Source organism: Physcomitrium patens, chromosome 3 (genome assembly GCF_059467195.1).
Source record: "Physcomitrium patens ecotype Gransden chromosome 3, ASM5946719v1, whole genome shotgun sequence".
Lineage (NCBI taxonomy): Eukaryota > Viridiplantae > Streptophyta > Bryopsida > Funariales > Funariaceae > Physcomitrium > Physcomitrium patens.
The window spans coordinates 7971538-7990337 of record NC_143412.1 but is presented as its reverse complement, the minus strand read 5'-3'; the positions used below and the strand labels follow the sequence as shown (position 1 = coordinate 7990337).

Below are 18800 nucleotides of genomic sequence, written 5' to 3'. Positions count from 1 at the left end.
GGGATAAAGACTCCCACGGCGGGAGAAGACACAGTGGGACGCTTCTTATTATCTGTATAAGAAATTAATGGTAATTATATAAATAAATAAATAAATTTTACCAAGAGATAACTCTCTTGACAACGTTCTTAAATTTTTCTGGGAACCCTATTGAATACTCTTAAAGTGGTGAACATAATTTGACTCTTGCAAAATGATATTTTTTACACATACTTTTGAACGATATTTTTGGTGAATTTTTAACTTGTTGTTCTAATCTTGTGTCTTAGTTTTATTTAATTTTAAATAGAATAGCTTTTGTAGCTTGTTATATAAGAGTTTTGCTTTGTTTACATGGTTTTTGAAATATACATGTACATACAGTTTCATTAGTAAGAATATCACATTTTTAATCTGTGCTTTGGTAGAACTAATTCAAATTTGACTTCTGCATGAATATCATTCAATTGATTATAATCCACAAGGAGTCAAGTTTGTGTGTGCAAGGTAATATGTGAGAGCCAAAGCCTATTGTCCCTGGGTTAAAAGACAACATATGAGTAACAATTGAGCAACAAGTGTGAAGTAGAACAAGTCTTTTAATAAATATTCCTACATTTTAAGAGAGACCATATACAAGAGAGTACAAGAGAGACTGTTCAACATGGCAAGGGTGGTTTACTATACCAAAGAGGTCTTAAATTTGAATCAAAATGATAGGGTTAGCTTTAATTTACTTCATGTGATGTGTTTTTTTAAATGCATCATATTGTTTGGAGATAGTATATCTTCCCTTGGCCTACTCTACCATTACAGTAATCTTATTATCTTTAGACTAGTAACTTATGTATGCACAATTAAACAAAATAAATAGAATTTTCAAAATTCATCATTTAGATGAACATGAACTTTAAATATTTTATTTTCTGTAATACCTAGTTTAGAAATTGATTGTTTGTGGCTTTGGACTTAGTCACACCAAGATTTGATTTGAGCTTTGTATATATTAGAAAATAAAAAATAAAAAATAAAAAATTGCATATATATACACACAATAAGCAAGCAAAGAATTTTTAATTGAAACACAAAAACAAACATAAAAAAATAATATCACTTGTTGATTGAAATGTTAGGTCATATATACATATATATATATATATATATATATATATATCAACTATAATAATAACTCATATTGACAAAAATTAGAAAGTACTGTTTCAGAATTGAGGAATCTGAATTCTCTTGGAAGCTCAGAGTCTTACATGCAAAAACTTTCCTGACAAAAAATAAAAATAAAATAAAATAAAAAAATAAAAAAGTGAGAATGAATGAAATTTATATATATATATATATATATATTGGGAATTGTTATAGTGACCCAAGCATTTACTAAATCAATCCACCAATTGTCATTAGTTGAGAATTTAACCATTTTTTCATTGGTTTTTGATCAATGTGTATCTGGTAGTGGAGATATTTTTTGGTGATGGTTAGGATGGGTGGGTCAACTTAAAAATATGTGAGTCAATTTAACAATTTCCTCTATATATATATATATATATGAAATGACAATAAATGTCCAAGGTTTTTTCATGGAATAGGTACAACAAATTGGTTGTGCAAAGGAATTCATTCCAGTCCATGACTTCATTATGTGAAAGGAGCAACATCCCACCTTTTGGTCAAAAGAAGCAGGGAGTGTATCAGAGCATGAAGAGGTGGGGTGCATGACTTTGACTCACAAGGCATATTGATGTGGTCCTCCCCAATCTAGAGACATGTGCATGTTCATACTCCAACCTCCCTTGCAGCCTTCAAATTCTCTGAGAATGGTCAATTTTTTGAAGGATGAGACTAGGTCCATTTCAATAGATTTTGCATGTTTCCACTTTCCATTCTGGAGTTGGGTTTTGTGAGGTTTGTCAAAGCCCCAGACTGGTTTTGTGTTCATCCACATAGTTCAATGAATATGAATCCCTTCAGAGTCTCTTTCTCTACACACCCACAAGTAGAGATGGTAATTGGTACCAAACCAATAAAAACCAGTTTGAAATTTGTTGGGTGAATGCAAAACTGTTTCAGATTATATTCATTCTGATGGGAACTGGTTTGAAACCAGTTTGAGAGTTGCCATACCTTCATGTCTTCTAATCAGCTTTGTTTTGTCTGCTCCTCCTTACTCTATGCAAAGGCTGCAAGCTGGTGACCCAAGGGGATAATGCCACCACCACCACCTAGGCTGCAATTTGCAATGGACTACAACTGAACCCACAAATAGTTTGTTGTGCAGAAATTCCACACAACAAGGACTTGCAACTAAATCTTACTCTCTAATGCTGGAAAATTCACTCACAAAGTTAACAGCATGCTTAACCAGTTTAGTATGAGACTGTCAGCTATGAGTTATATTGCCACTGATAAGGGTTTTTCAAGGAGGAAGCTCATCCTCTCATGTTCCAAGGATTGTTTTGTTTATTTTATCCAGGATTTCTAGAGGGATTCATGAGCTGGCTGGGTGGTCTGCCCCCTGAGAATCCAAAAGCAGATATCTTAAAGTGAGTAAACCTGCTTTGTGCCCTGGTTTCTGGGCCAATGCCCATCAAAGTAGACTTAAGGGAGATGCATGTGGTATATGTGCACAGTGTAAATTGGAGCAAAGGGGATGGCTCAGGCCAATACTGTGCCTCATGCATGTTGTCTTCAGATGCTATTGCTAGGCTAATGAGACACAGGGAGGGTTATCTTTTGTGTAGTTCCCCAATTGGTTGTATTGGTGGCAGAAACAGCTCATTTGGTGAGAATTTATAGGCAAATCATGATTACCAAGCAGACAAATAACAGCCAAGGCCTTAAGGCATGAATAAGATGAAACAGAATGAAATGATTTGGCTTTTCTGTTTCTAATCCTGTGTATCCATTTCTGAAAAAAGATGATTTTATCACTGGTGGAAAAGCATGCCATATACTGACCAATGAGCACCAATCATGTTTACCCTGGCCTGTTGTATAGATGTGTTTAAAAAAACTTTGCTTGTACACTTTTAAATAGTTTTCTGTAATTTTAATTACTTGATAATGTATGAGTGTATCACAACAAAACTGTGACCTGCATTTTGTAAGTACATCACTTGAAGGTGCCACAAATGGCCACAAATACACCTGTTCAACATTTTGGCAACTTTGAACTACAGTATCATGCACTAGTTGGATGTATGGACACTCTCAACATGTTCTACTCTTGAGTTATTCATTCGTTGAGCATGATAATTTTAACTTGGGATCTCAGATATTGGAGTATCACTTGTATTAGTGATGCCAAAAACTGTGCAAGTTCCTTTGGAGGCGAGGCAAGTAAGTTGATCTAATCTCTAATTTAAGTCAATTATTTGAAGGACTGCTAAAATGTACAGATTCATTTAAAAAAGAATAATTAAGGACATAAAAGGAAGCTTACTTTCATCTTAATATGTTAGTACGGTTTTGATCTCCCTTGGAGTTGCTTATTTAATGGACATGTCTACATGTAATGAAGATTCAAATTTGTTGCAGTGAACCTAGGAACGTAATTTGTTGGAATCTGAACAGTGTCTCAATTCTTAATAGTACACAGCCATAGAACGCTGGAGTTCTGACAACCCTGATATACAAGAGCTAGCGGATTTTCCAGCCAGTGTACTTGAACTTTTATCTTACAAAGAGGTTTGTAACCCACCCTAAATCTCTGTGCAGCACTCTGGTGCCTACTGCCAATTTGATGTTTCTGAACTACAAGCAGAATCATGTGTCTGAAATCAAGAGTAGGGTTTGCTGCAGAGAGACTAATACGTGCGCAAGTGATTTAAAGGCTTGGTTTGAATGATTCTGAGTGTGTTGGTTTCGCTCAGATTGAGGAAAAAGTTTGAGAAAATAGCCTGCAAACTAGATTAGATGAAAGGGATCATTGTCTCCACATTCAGTCATCACATTGAAGTTAAATTAATCACCGTCTTGTTTCTCATGCGAGCAGGCAGCTGTCCATGGCTCACAAGAAGAAGCGATGTGTCTGCAACAAGACAAGCACCAACCAAAGTGGGTAAGCTCCTTTGCCTCATTTTAGAGGTTGTTTTCATCAAATTCCGATCAGTAGTATTTCAAAATGTTGGTCAAGAGACTCACATCTGACACCCCTCAACGTTCAAAACATTCTAAACAGCAGATATCAAAACATCTCCATCTGGTCCCTGGAAACACCTCTTTAAATTGCAATTTAATGGTCGAAATCGGACGGCCACAGCAGGCACGGCAACATCAAATGGATTAGTAGCCATGACAAATTTGTGAGCATTGGTGGCCATTGGAATCCAGAGACCAAATCAATAGGTACAGCAGGTGTTATCTGTTTATGCAAGGAGTATCAGTGTGTGAAGAGGGGGGGTCATGTTTGAAGATATCCTTGAGTTAGCATCTTTGCAGTCCCAATCGTCACTAACCTCGTTTGGTGAAAGAGATGGCTGGAGAATGATTGTGTTATGCTTCGGTAGGATCTGAAGTGAACAGCTACGGTTGATAGCCCTACTTAGTTCCTATTAAATAATTGCATCCCAGATAATTCTACTGAAGCTCTTGTGTGCGAGATTTAGCAGTTTCCCATCGTGAAACCCCTTCGACAATCCAACTTGACGCCACCTCAAACCAACTCGAAATGAAAGGTTGAAGTAAATGTTATTCATTCTGTACAAGAGATGACTTGCACAGAAAAAATCCAGACAATACTAGGGAGAAAAAACCTTGAGTTGGAGGAGTTTTGGTAGAATAGAATGTTAGAAATGAAGGTGAACATGGAGGGTTTGGTTGTAGTGAGTGCAAGATCCCATTTCGACCCTGCGACGAGGTCTACGCACCCCGCCATCTGTGCTCCTGCCTTTCATTCCCATCCTGCCTGGCAAGGAGATTGGGTTGAGCGTTTCTCATAGATTCATTGTCCATTTTCAATGTGCACTGAAGATAGTCACTCTTGTCAGATCCGCAAGATAATACAATGTTGCACGCCCTTGTGACAACACTAGGTTGTGGAATGCCAAGAAACGTGCCAAATCCATCCAATGAAACCATTCCGTGCGTCAACGATCCCTTGTTTGACGCATCTCACCACGGAAGACCGATCTAAAACTTTCAACCTTAAGCGTCTACACCAGGTGCTATGTGAAACCCTTCAAATGTCAAGAAGAAAAATCCACAAGGTTTTTCATAGCGATTTAATCTCAAGCAATGAAACGAACATTCACTACAACTAAGGTTGTGTTTCCCAATGCCAACACTCACTCAGAGCCACACATTGTAAGTAGAAAAAGAATAATCGATGCGGGTTTGCAAGAGTTTACTCAGTTGATTCTTAACTCAGATAGTTCCCAGAAAAATTCCCTCCTTCAACGGACCACAACAAAAACTAAAAATAAAAATAAAGGATTCGAAAGCCGCTGATTGATTATGCACAACCTGAAAAAAAATCTGGAAAACTGCAGAGGTATAAGTCCAGCCATATGCAATGCCTGTCACCTCCCAATCAGTGCAAGACACGACTCAATCATAATAGTAAAACAGAAACCAAGGAAATACAGATTCGGACACACATGTTGAAACCCAAGACTAACATCTCAAGAGTACTACCAAAAGTACTCTATCACAGGAGCTCACTCGGCTGCAACACCTCTCAAACGAAGTTCTATGAAATGTAAAATTTCCTCTGAGATAGATGTGACATGCATGCAGAAGTTGGGTGCGTGACAAGGTCCAAGGTTATAGCTGCAATTTCGATTGAACTTGCGAGACGTACGAGATGTACAGGGTACTCAACGCTGTGTGAGAGAACGGGACCCTTAACCCTGTGATTCCCAGTCCAATTGACTAACTCGAGTAGCTATTGCTGTAAACACAAGCCTTCAAAGGTTAGGTGATGATACCACCAGGATAACTTCAAGGCTGGAACCCAAGGCCTGCAGAAAAGCCCGTCGAATGTGCGACTAAGCCATCCTTCAAGTTCATCGTTTTCCCCCAAAACACGATGGGAAAACGATGCCTACCATGCATTCTGACATCGTCGTCTAGCGAATATTAAAGTAATGAACAGCACTGCAGGAATTGAACCATGCTAAAAATTCATTATACATGGCGTCTGTCCACTAACTCGATTCATCACAAATTGCATGCAACCTGAAAATTTAATGCCGCAATACAGACGCAACTAAAAGTGAAAACAACTTCGATGTACACACAAAAAATAACGACCATTAGTGGAGTACCAATCCTTCATGTTAGTGTGTTTGTATAATACAAACATCAGACCACGGACCGATGTTTAAGTCACACATCAATGAGCCAGAATTACAAGTGTGTAGTTGGTAGGTTCCTAGCAGCTAGGGATGAACAGCTAAAAATCTAGAACTCTAATTAAGAGTCTTCCATGATCTCAAAATTAGCTCTCCATGCGCATGGGCTCACCGTTAAATTCTCTCGCAAGCTCTACTTCCTTGGCTTGGAATAAACATGGTGTCTTAAACCGAGCAGGCTCTTTCCATGGAATCGAGTCAAAATGGAAGACTTCGTCAAGAATGATCGAGTCCAAATAGAAGTCCTCATTCTCGGTCTTCCAGGGCGTTGCACAAGATGGAGAGCTGGCCATCGCGCACCATAACATCCTCATCAAGCTCATGTACCTTCCTTCGCAGAACTTCCACTTCCGCGCCCAATCTCAGTGCCTCCCGGCCCATCTGATCCGCTTCATGAGACAAATCATCACGTTCTTTCAGGACTCGGGGAAGCTGCTCTTTAAGCTTCTTCAGCTCCTTCACGTGATCTTCCACATTTCCTTCCAAGCTCTGAATCCTATTGAGATGATCTTCGCACTACAAACCACAGAAACTTTAGACTCAGTCAACTACGATTACCAAGATGAACATGGCTGAACGTCATAACTCAGCTTAAGGTGGACTCCCTAAACGCTCAAACACCCTCCAACATGACTATAAATCGTCGAGTGCAGTGATTGATACCTGATGCTCTAAGGAGGTAACTCTTTGGTTGGCCTCGCTCAAGAGACGTTGCAGCTTCTGAACTTCAGATTCCAGCCAGTCTCGCCGATGCTCGAGAGCTATGACTTCATCATTTCGTTGTTCTAATTCAGCCTCTTTTATACCTAGCTTCTCTTTCAGAATTCTGCAGTTCAAATCCTGAGCCCGCAACTCCTGCTTGCATTTCACAACTTGCTCCCGCAACTGCCAGATAGTAGCACCAGTTACATTAATTCAACTGAATCAATACAGAGACTAGGCATATCATGTAAGTAACCAGAATAGCCGAGGGAAGCTTGCACTAGAATTTTTACCTGATTCAGTTCCTGCTCAGATACCCGCCTGCTTTCAGCTTCGGCTGAATTCAGAATCCTAAGGTCCTGCACTTCGTTTTCCTTACTGTGGTATAATCGGACTAGCTCTTCATTCCGAGCGGAGAGACGCATAATGCGAACTTTCTGCGCCTCTACGGTCTTGCCCGCGACGGAGAGACTGTGCTCCAAACCACGAATGACATCTTCCTGCTTCCCAAACTCATGTTTCATGTTCAAGATTTGTGATTCGCGTACTTGCAATTGGCTCGTAGCTTCTCCTCTTATATGATATCCAGCCGATTTTCTTGATCCTTGTGAAATAGAATCTCCGTCTAAATCAAGAGCACGATCTACTGGTGACGTATCCGACGATCCCTGGCGGTGGTTTTCTTCGCCATGGCCCCGACACATTCCTTCCTCCCGCAGTTCGTGAATCTCCTCTTCAGCTTCTCTCAGGGCCTTCCGCATCTCTTCTTTCTCTCTTACAGCCAATCGCAACTTGACAGAAAGGAGGTTGTTTTCGTCTTGAAGTTCACCAGTCAGGTTTTGCAGCCTGTCCAACTCAGTCTGGAGCTCGCCAACGTCTTTGTGGCCATAGTTATTGCTGCTCTGTTTGTCCTCAAGATTACCATGGCCCGAAGGCCCACCCTTCAGAACTTTCATTTCAGACTGCAATGCTAACTCTAGGATGCTTAACCGTGACAAGTCTCTTTGTAATTTGCTTGGCATCCGGGACCTTACACTCAAATCCTCCACTCGGCCGTCCTGGTAGTTATGATGAAGTTGTGAGCTCACGCGCTTCTCGTAATCGCTGCAAAGCTCTGGCAACCTCTCAACAATTTTGCGCAAATTTCGAGCTTCAGATTCTTTTTTCCCGTACGCCTGGTGCAGGGCATCTAACTCAGCCTCAGCTTGTTCGGCTCTCGTGCGGTACGAGTCAACTTCTGATTCTAACTCTTTGATCTTCCCCTTAGTGCTTCCGTCCCTCGACGACAAGGTAGAGATCTCCCTTTGAATGTAAGAGTTCTCTTCTTGTAAATTCATAACTCTTTCCCGTAGTTCTCGTTCCTCTGACCTAATCTTATCAAGTTTCACCATCCAGCTAGACTCTCTACGTGCGATCTCTTCTTCTAGTTTACTTTGCAATTCCGCTTTCTCCTTGTCCATCACTTTCGCATAGGCATCCATCTCGCGCTTCATTAACGTGAAAACTTTCCTTGCAGCAGATCGCTCCGAGATCCTCCGCCTCAGCTCAGATGCCGCTTCTAGAGCCAAGGACTTCTTCTCCTCGTGCATCTTCCGAAGTCGTTGCTGAACTGCTTCTAGAGAATCATTACTTTGCGTTTTGTCGTTGAATTGGAAGTCGTTTAAGCAGAGTAACCGGTCATCCAGCATGGCTTGTTCCTCGTCTAGCATCTCCAACCTCTCACAAGTTGCTTTGGCTTTTTTCTCGAGATCATCGTACACACCCTCTCCCTGTTGCTTCATCCCGTCTAACCAGCTCTTGAGCATATCAATCTCCTTCTCTTCGCGAGGCGAGGTCTCGACCCTCTTCTCGCGGAAAGAAGATATCTGTGATTTCTCGTTAAATTCAGCGTAAATATCACTGTGGTCTAACGCTTGCTCCTGGACGAGCTGGCGAGAGTAAGGTTCAGGCCACTGATCAATACATTTACCACCGCTACTATCATCAGAAAGTAATCCAGATGCGTCTTGGCTATCAGCAGCCATGGCCAACTTCCTGTCCACTTTGTTCTTGGAAGACTTCGATCCACCGCGAATAGCTTTAGCTAGTCTCTCCGCGACAGCGCGTGCGCTCAGATACTTAGTGGGAGTACTCTGCTTCCCTCTTGGGGATTGTGGGATAGGTGTATGGGACTCTGACTTTGAGACAGGTCGAACGGTTGGACGACAATTGGAGTCGAATAAGGATTGAACGGTACTGAGTCGGTTTGTGTTTTCCTGACTGTCGATGTAAAAGTCGGGTTTAATCTCACTAGGTTTGAAATTTGGCATAGATTCAGAAACACGTTCGAAGTGCAATGCTCGTGCCGACCCTGGCGGACAAGGGATTTCATTCTCCTCGACAGTCCTCACCTTCGGGACGCTGTTTGACCTCGAAGACGGCGCTGTCCTTATGACAAGGCTGTCTCTTCGAGTAGAACTGCAAATCATCCACAACTACACCGTGTTAGCTTCCAAAACAGTCAAAATCCGATAAATATGTTCTCACTTAACAATGGGCATGCACAATTCGAATATTGGAAATGCTCAAAGCTTCAACCGCAGAGCAATGCGAACGCCATATTAAAGCCCATCGTTTATATAAAAGACACAAGCTTACGTTGCTGAAGTAGTTATGAAGGACTTCGGCCGGGGTTGAACTTGCGCTTCAATCTGACTTTGGAGCAGCTCCATCTGGCTCCCTAGTGACATCCTCCTCCGCCTGTCCCGTGCACTCGAATTCGCACCTTGGGATCCAAATACCGAGCTCGACATCTGCGCTTCCTGATAACCCACAAATCCTCCTCTTCCAGACTCGTGGGCACTGTCATACTGATTGAAATTATAATCCTGGGCACTTCCGAACGCTGCATTCTGAATGTTCATATGTGCTCGGAGCTCATCCCCCTGAAGAGATCTGCGTGTAAGTGTGCTATCTGTTCGTCTTGAAGAGTTGGACGCGGTGCCATGGGAGGATGCATAATCATTGGCACTAATGTAGGATGTGGATGAGCCGGTAGGTCCGGAGTGTTGCTTGTTGGTGCTTGTTCTCCGCGTGGTTGCCATGTCGCGAGACGTAATTCCCTACAACATATTCTTTCCAAAACCTGCACAGACTTTATGAATTTGACGGTGACGTCTGCCGTAATTATCTGATCAAGGGTGAAAGACGAGGTTACGTTGTGTGCACGTTCGTCACTACCAAAGTCGACGACTTAACAACCACATTCCCTCAGCTCAAATCCTACAGCGGAAGTGTCAATATCCGACTAGGTTCCGGACTAGCCTCCAGTTGTAGACCTTGGCTGGAATAGACACAAGGATCTACGAACGTAGATGTTGGCTGGCCTCACTCGATAGATCCCAGGGGCCAGTCACACTCAACCACAACGATTCCATGGCTTGAGCGTGGGATGCTCAAATAATACGTGGTCATTCTTTTGATGTTTCCACTGAACTTGAAAAGTACGAGCCAAGAACATAACGACACTACTCCGTGTATATAATGCTGCACCCGCTTACAACGCTTCCGCGTTTCTTTTCAACACTCATACACGCCAGTGTTCAAAATGAGCAATTCATTTTCCAGACACTCCTGCACTTTCAATCCTCCTGCAACAAATAATTTATCTAGAGTCCGTAGTAGAAGCGAAAGTGTTACTCATGGACTCCAACTAACTCCTACAGGGCATCGAAAACCTCGAAAACGAAGATCTTCTACGAAGCTCAAAAGCTAGCTATTCCCCGAGCACCAACCAGGCGACTCCACTCTGCACAACCCTTCACATCTGGCGACTACACCAGAACCGAATTCTCCTGCGCACGATTGAGCGCTGCCCTGCGCAACCAGGAACCCAGAAGCCTCCCACCAGTGGGACTGACTAACGGCGATACACGGGCACCTCCTCCCGACCTTCATTCACACCCTACCCACCTCTCAATGCGTTTAACCAAAACCATGTACTCGGTCTGAGAAAGGCATGTCATGAGGTCCGCCAGCACAGACTTGCCAAAATTCGCGCGGCAGGTGGAAGGGCCGGGAGCCAACCTGCTAAACAAAGTGAGTCGAACGGCCACAAGACATTTGCCAATTCGAGGCGTGTAGCAATGCACGAGAACCGGAACTCGGCTGGCAGGCAACGGCCTCCTCTACGTTTCTTCTCCCGCGGCGTGACACCGTCGTCATGACCAACCAACCACCATTGCGACCCGTCTTCATGACCCTACTTTCATTCGGATGAAAGTCATTCATCCTCTTTCTTCATCCATTCATATCAGAAACCGAGAAGGGGCAACGAAGCCCAACCTTCTTATTTTGTGTCTTGGCAGGTTCCCACTTTAATACCTTTGGGCTGATGAAACACCGCTGAAGCTTCCGACCTTTTCGCCTTGTGTATTGATTGATGGAGCCAATTCTTAGGTAAACCGACCTCTAGGCTCACGCCCACAGAAATGCTGCGGAAGGAATATTACTGATCGACGTGACGAAACCAAATAGAATTACGTGGTCGGTTTCATGCTTTGATCGAAATCTGACCAGTCAGAGCAAATATTCCTTCAGATATTTAAACTCTTTGCAACTATGTGATCGAGGATGAGTTTATAACATACTCCAGAGCATAATTTTATTGTCATTCGAAATACATGAAAGTTAGGTTTGAGCCGAGGAACTTCTACTTTTTGGTTTTCTCAATGCTTTTTACTGTCACAATGTGTTAATGTCTATATGTATATATAAATAGACATACATGTGTGTGTGTGTGTGTATTGTTTTAGTCAGTGTTCATGCTTACTTGAATACTCCCTTAAATGCTTCATCATTGTGTGTGTGATGTCTGTGATAATATTGCTAATTCTAACTACATAAAATTGCTTAAAATGTCAATTGTTGCCACCACCTTTTTTATTTTCTTTAGTTTTTATTTGTTACTTTTTGTCACTTCTCTTTCTTTAAAATGCTCATCATGGCTTGGGACCTCTTCCCTCTGTATCCATGCATACCAAAAGCTTCATGGGCAGGTTAGGCTTTGCTTTGAGAACAAACACCAAACAAGCAAACAACATGCTTTCAGGTCTTTTCAAGTACCCTCCCCCTCATATCAAAAGTCTCAATTGCTTACGTGAAGAGGAGGCACATCATGTGTGCATTTCCACTCCTTCATCCTGCTGCTGCTGAAGATGCAGGTGGGAGTAGGAGCTTTCTTAGGTCAGGTTAGGTTAATTTAGGACAGGCCAAGTCTTGTGTGAAGTATGAAAAGCCACACAAGTATCTGAATTCTACCCAGTGCTTGTGTCCTCATTTGTTGATGGGCTAAGCAATAATTGCTGTGGGGCTCCAAAACTTGCTTTGTACCCAACCTGAGTTTCTTGGCCAGAGGTTGAGGACATGCAGCAGCACATAAAAGGATGTCATTGTATACAAACACAACAATCTCTCCTTTTCTTGCTCTTGTTGGCTACTGTGGAACTCCTCTACTCCTGTACTGCTTTTTTATCTTGACTTCTGTAGCTTTCTTTTTGCTAAAGCAGATGTGTAAAGTAGTGACTGTGGGCTCACAGGTATCATCCCTCAAGAGTCTTGTGGTTGGTGTGTCTTCTGCTCTATTTTGTCCTTTTTTATGAAGGATTGAGTCACAGCAATAGAGGTTGCATTAGTGAAAGCAAATCCATGGAAGCATTAAGTGGCAGAAGAAATGACAAACTTCCAGAATTTGGTTACTCACCCCAAGGGCCTTGGAACTCCAACTCTGCTGTTTGTCCCTATTCCTGGTTACCAGATGGGCCCCAACTCAACACACTATTCTCTGGAAACTCCTGCACCAAAAACAAACACCACTACCTCTACTACAATACTATAGACTTCATTCAACACACACACACTTACACAGAGATATACATATTTATATGTATATGTGCTGTTCCCCGCCCATCTTCCCAATTCCCAATGTCTTTTTCAAACTTCAAACGCAAACTCAAATCGGAATTCTTTTCTTGGCTCCGCCACTTTATACCTCCAAATAGCTTGGACTTCCTAGTTGGGCTTGGTTTCTTCATTGCATCCCACACATTCCTCAATTTAATGAATTCCTCCAAATAGTGGGACAGAGAAGGAAATGGATGGAAGAGATGTACAATCATTGCCAAGCCCGGAGAATCTTCGTCATGCTGCCGTATTAAAGCTCCGCCATTGGGTAATAAGTTTGATTAATGCACATTAACAACGCATTAACAAACTTCTCGTTCATCCGATGCAAGCTTGGATGTGTAGTGTTGCAAAAAACAAATAACAAAAACAAAAACAAAACGAGCATACACACATACACAGTCCCCTGCCCTGGCAACCCAAAGACAGCCTAGTACAACAGTTGCCGTTTCAGGGTCAGTCCCATGAACTCTGCTAGAGCTCGTCTACAAAGAGAAATAATGGAAGAATATACTAACAATCATGAAAAACAACTAAAATTAAAAACTTGTGTCCTTGTGCAGTGGGGGAGGGTTTGCGATCAGATCTAGTTGCAGTGCAACGGAAGGCGTGCAAATGGAAGAAACTATTGGGGACAGTTTCATTCGTAAATAGTCAACTTTCATCCACGTAGGAATTCACAGTTATTTGTCTCTCTAGCCACTTCGTTACTTTTTGTGTCATTCATCCGCTAATTCACCCAGCCATTCATTCATCCACTCCCAGTGAAATCACATGTTGAATAGTAGAATTGGCAGGGCATGGCTGGGGTTGGGAGAGAGTCAATGGGAGAGTCACGCCAATCTGAATGAGACACATGATATACTAATGAGATATTAATGTGGAATAATCTGGATGTGGAATATTCCTATGTAGTAGTAGAAATAAAGGGGGATATTAATGAGGGTATGCTTTGCTTGGCTGGCTATATCCAGGATTGGGGGGACGAGAGAGAGCCTTGGGCCCCCCCGTTGCCTTGGACATGAAAGAAATGGATATGGATTCACTCACTGCCGCTGGCTGGGCTGGGCCAGTCAGTCAGTCAGCTCTGCTGAGGGATCGCCGTGTGACCAGCATGCCAAGGAAGGTACTGGTTGACATCACCGTTGGATGATACCCCTTCTGGATGAAACTTCTTATGGATGTGGTAATTTTAAGGAAATGCGTTCATCCTAGATCGTGCATCGGCAGCCCAACACGTGGTGCGTATGCCTGTTTCAATCCTCGTCATGTCGGAGCATATCTCCATGTCGTGGCAGGTTGTTATTAGTTCCAAAATACTATTAAATTTAGGGTATTTATATGCTGTTTTAGTTTATTTTTCGTATATATATTCTCTCCCTCTCTCTATACATATAAATTAAAAATTAAGGTAGGTTAGTTTGTGTGTGTTCCTTATGTAGGTGTACATTTTTTTACTTATTATTTTTTTTTGGGTAATTTTTCAATTAAAGATTTTAGGATGATTACTTTGTATTACTTGTAGAAGTAAATTTTAAAATGATATTATTATGATTATTATAATTATTAATTTTGGTTTAGATGCTTATTAAGGGATATCAAATAAGTGGGATTAACTAAAAAAAACATTTATAAGAACAAGCACATGGTCCAATTCACTTGAAAGTAAATTAGAGCCATATTCATGCATGAAAGTCGTTCTTTTAAGATTTATAACAAGTAATTTTATTTTATTTTGTTTTATTTTTTATTTTATTTAAATAAAAATAAAAAAGAAAAAACAATGACTACAGTGTACATCATTCAATTTATAATCCTACTAAATATAAAAATTATAAATTGTGCAAGGAATATCAGTTAAGAGAAGTGAATTTACAATCTAGAAAAGTCCTCCATTCCAATGAATATTATGAAGTAAGCAATGAATATTAGTTAAGGGATATTAAATAACAATGATACATTTTTACATGTAAGTAAGGATGATTCAATTTGTGATTGCTTTGGTTCTTGTATTTGAAGTCATATTTCTTTAGAATAATAGTTGTAGCAATTCTAATGTTTAATGTCTATAAATGAATTATCATAATATTTGTATAAGTAAATATGTAAATATGTGTTTTTTTATTTATCAGTTTTTAGTGTAGATTTTTCACTATTTTTTTTTTAATTTTTTTAATTTTTTATGGCTTAAACATAAAGTTATAAATTATTCTTTTGATTACATTTAACTGATATTTTAAATGTTATTTTGCAAGTATTCAACATCATTAAATCATCAAACTAAAGGTTTAATTTTATAATTTCAATAAAAGTTTAGATATGATAAAATTTCTTTTTATTTTCAGTAAAATATTCTTATAGATTTTTTGGTTAATGTTTTTTTATGCTATTTTCTCACATATGTGTCTTAGAGCATATTTTTTTTTGTGCTACAATGCACATTAATTTAAAATACACAAAAATAGATGCTTTGTTGTAGTCTTCTTTAGATTGTAGAATGATTGTTGTGTTGCAGTTGCAAATTTGGCCTTAAATAGTGAACAATGTTTGTAAACACAAAATAATTGTGTATTGGAATTTTTCTTAAATTGTTTAAATCATATATAAGTCTAATTTTATATGAGTTATTTTGATTTTTTTGTTATTTTAGTTCATTATTTTTGTACAAACTTTGGTACTTTGTTTGTCATTTTGTGCAAAATCGATTTATTATAGGAAATATAAGATTTTTTTTAAAATAAAAATATATGTTTGAGCTCATATTGTTGTCAATTTATTTATTTATATATATTATATTTTGATTAAATGATAAAATATCATTAATATACAAGCATATATATATATATATATATAAAACTTAATATTTTGCCACATTTTTTAAAAAAATAGAGTAGATTGTTTCAACTAGTATTGAAGTTCTTTGCTTTACTTTGGCAACATATGGTAAGAAAAAGGGAAAATTTCATTGTACCTCTGAAAGATGTGGTAATATCAAGTATACTCCTGTATTCTTGATAATTACACAAGTGCCCCTAAGTTTTCTCATGATTTCAATTATACCCCTGGACTTGATAGCATATCAGATTAACCCTGTTTTGGCTCATTTCGGGGCCCAAATTGCGTGCCGCGCACATTTCAGCGGGCCCTCACGAACCAGACAACGCCGCGGCACCACCGCTGATCCCGCTGCTGTCCTTTCGTTACCTACGCCTGGATCCTTGCGGCAAACACTAAGACAATGAAAGCCTCATTCAGTGCAGTCTCACCGTCAACCTCAACCGACCGACACACCTAATTCGTATGAAAAAAAAACCCAATTTCTCAGATGCACACAACACCTGCAATATCTACAGATTCCTTCCTCGACGGCGTCTGAAAGAATAACCTTCGTGACTAGCTTACACAACTTGTGGCCTTTCAGTACATTGAATGGTTTGGGTCATGGAATGGGTTTGCAACAAGAGTAGTGCCATTGAAAGAGGATCATGTTAAGATTTGAAGCACGCAAGCTTGCAAAGTCACGCCTGGCCCTGTTGGTGTAAAGCATACAATTTCTTAAGATTGCCGTGTTGTAGATTACACCTGCAAGCTTAGAACCACTTTGAAATCACTCTTTAAGGCTTGAATTTCTGCTCCAAATAAACTGCCTCCATTCCGTCACCGACCACCGTGATTCGCTAGGAGCTGCAACACAAACAAATGCGTCGAAGAATTGCTTAGATTTAACAGTGCCATAACTTGGATCGAAAGAGATGATATCATTCACCTTCTTGATTTCGTAATGCAACCAGTGCCGGTGCATGTATGGAATCCTATGTGCAGATCATAGAGGTCACAAGACTACTTGCATGTGCACAGCCAGGAGCTGAGCACTGCACAGATGATTGAGTATGTGCCAAGGTGTTAGCACAGTCATCGACAAGGATAATCCGTGCTTGCATATTAGCATTGCTTCCAATTTTTAGGACTTTCAAGCCTCCAAATGCTACAAATCAGGCAGGTTTTGAATGAATGGTATGAGTCATGGATGTCCTCCAAAGTGGCCCACAATGCGACCATTTCGTGGTCGGGTACTGGGGCCTGGGTCATGCCATTTCCGCTAATGAATCTGAATGAAGCTTTTTCTTTCACACCTCCAGTTCGAGGCAAATGCTTTGTGCTGACTGCTGAGTCTAGCCACTAGTCATTTCATGACACTGAACATGCTACAAGATCTCTTCTGCTTGAGTCGATCCCTCCCCCAACAAATCGCTCACATGGTCGTTGCAAACTCCTAGCTTTTGGTCCAAGGCGAAGCGTCGGTGGAACACAACAAAATGGGTTACACGTTACCGACACCATATTCACACCGTGCTGCGTCCTGCAAGCAGTTTGAGCGACAATTCCTTATCGATGGAGGACTTGCATTGCGTGTGTTTTGGCGTGGAACGGGAAAGACATGTTGATGTACTTGTTTTGCCTTGATTTTGTCTCAAGGATTCCAAGTACCCATTGTTGATCTTGGCTGTACAAGTGGGCGTGAAAAGGCACCCCCCGCTTTTAACAGAAAGGCCTTGACAGCCACCGAGCATTTCGAGATGTGGGGCGATGGCTAGCAAACTCGCTCCTTCACCTTCATCGACAAGTGTGTAGAAGGCGTCTTGTGCTTGACAAAGTCCGACTTCCAAGGGCCTGTAAATATCGGTAGTGACGAGATGGTGAACATGAACGAGATGGCGGAGATTGTGCTCAGCTTCGACAACAAGCAGCTCCCAATCAAGCACATTCTTGGACCCGAGGGGGTGGGGGGGGGGGGGCAAAACTCTGATAACACTGTGAATAAGGAGAAGCTCGGCTCAGCTCCATCCATACGACTCAAAGATGGGCTTGCCATCACCTGCAAGTGGATTAAGGAGCAGATTGAGAAGGAGGATGAATCCAATGCAGACCTTGCATCCAAGTACTGATCCTCCAAGGTGGTCGGCACCCAGGTGCTTGTGCAGCTGGACTCTATAAGAGCCACTAATGGCAAGGAGTAAAGCAATTCGACTCAATTCCACATGTTGGTTCGAAGTAATCTGAATGATGTGATTGTAATTGTTGAGTTTTTTTCTCCGTGTGAATTAGATGTGTCGGTCGGTTGAGGTCGACGGTAAGACTCCACAGATTGAGGAGGCTTTGAGGGAACGAGCCTGGCGTAGGTAACAAAAGGGCAGCAGCGAGATTGGTGGCGACAGCAACGGGGTCTGGTCCGTGGGGGCCAGTTGAAATATGCGCAGCACGCGATTTGGGCCCCAAAATGAGCTAAAACAGGGTTAATCTGATACGCTATCAAGTCCAGGGATATAAGTGAAATTATGCGAAAAACTTATGGGGTACATATGTAATTATCATGAATACAGGGGAAGTCTTGATATTACCCAATTTTCCTAAAACAAAACAGGTCCTAGTTGCCTAGGATGTAGAATCTATAAGTTCTATAAGTTTTTTTTTTTTTTTTTTTTTTTTTTTTTTAAATTTTAATTTTTTAAAATTTAATCTTCTAAAAGAATAGCATCAAAATAAAAAATAAAAAAAGAATTTCATATTCTTTACAAGGTGGACAACACACAATAAAATTAAAACCTATAAGATGTGGCTTTTGGTATCAGTCTTTGATTTATAGTCTCTCTTTACTTTCTTAATTCATTGAGATATGTAAATTAAATTAGAAATTGGTTAAACAATAAAATAACAAAGCCCTAGCCTTGCTAGATTCAAAATTTTCATTTTTTATTTTTTTACATGATGATTTTATCAAAAGATATAGTATTTCTTTAGTATTAAAAAAAA

General features: G+C 40.6%; 1 protein-coding gene and 1 pseudogene across 1 annotated transcript; one reads left to right on the top strand and one right to left on the bottom strand.

Annotated features, from left to right (window-relative positions):
* Positions 1 to 6252: 6252 nt before the first annotated feature.
* LOC112279954 (uncharacterized) lies at positions 6253 to 11122 on the bottom strand. Its single transcript, XM_024514778.3, has 4 exons — positions 9687 to 11122; positions 7343 to 9506; positions 7011 to 7232; positions 6253 to 6863 (listed from the first exon to the last, which is right to left on the bottom strand). Exons 1-4 carry the CDS (start codon positions 10130 to 10132, stop codon positions 6594 to 6596), a joined length of 3102 nt encoding a protein of 1033 aa, XP_024370546.1. The 5' UTR covers positions 10133 to 11122; the 3' UTR covers positions 6253 to 6593.
* A 908-nt stretch (positions 11123 to 12030) lies between these two features.
* On the top strand, positions 12031 to 18007 carry LOC149989490 (GDP-mannose 3,5-epimerase 2-like; annotated as a pseudogene).
* Positions 18008 to 18800: the final 793 nt, after the last annotated feature.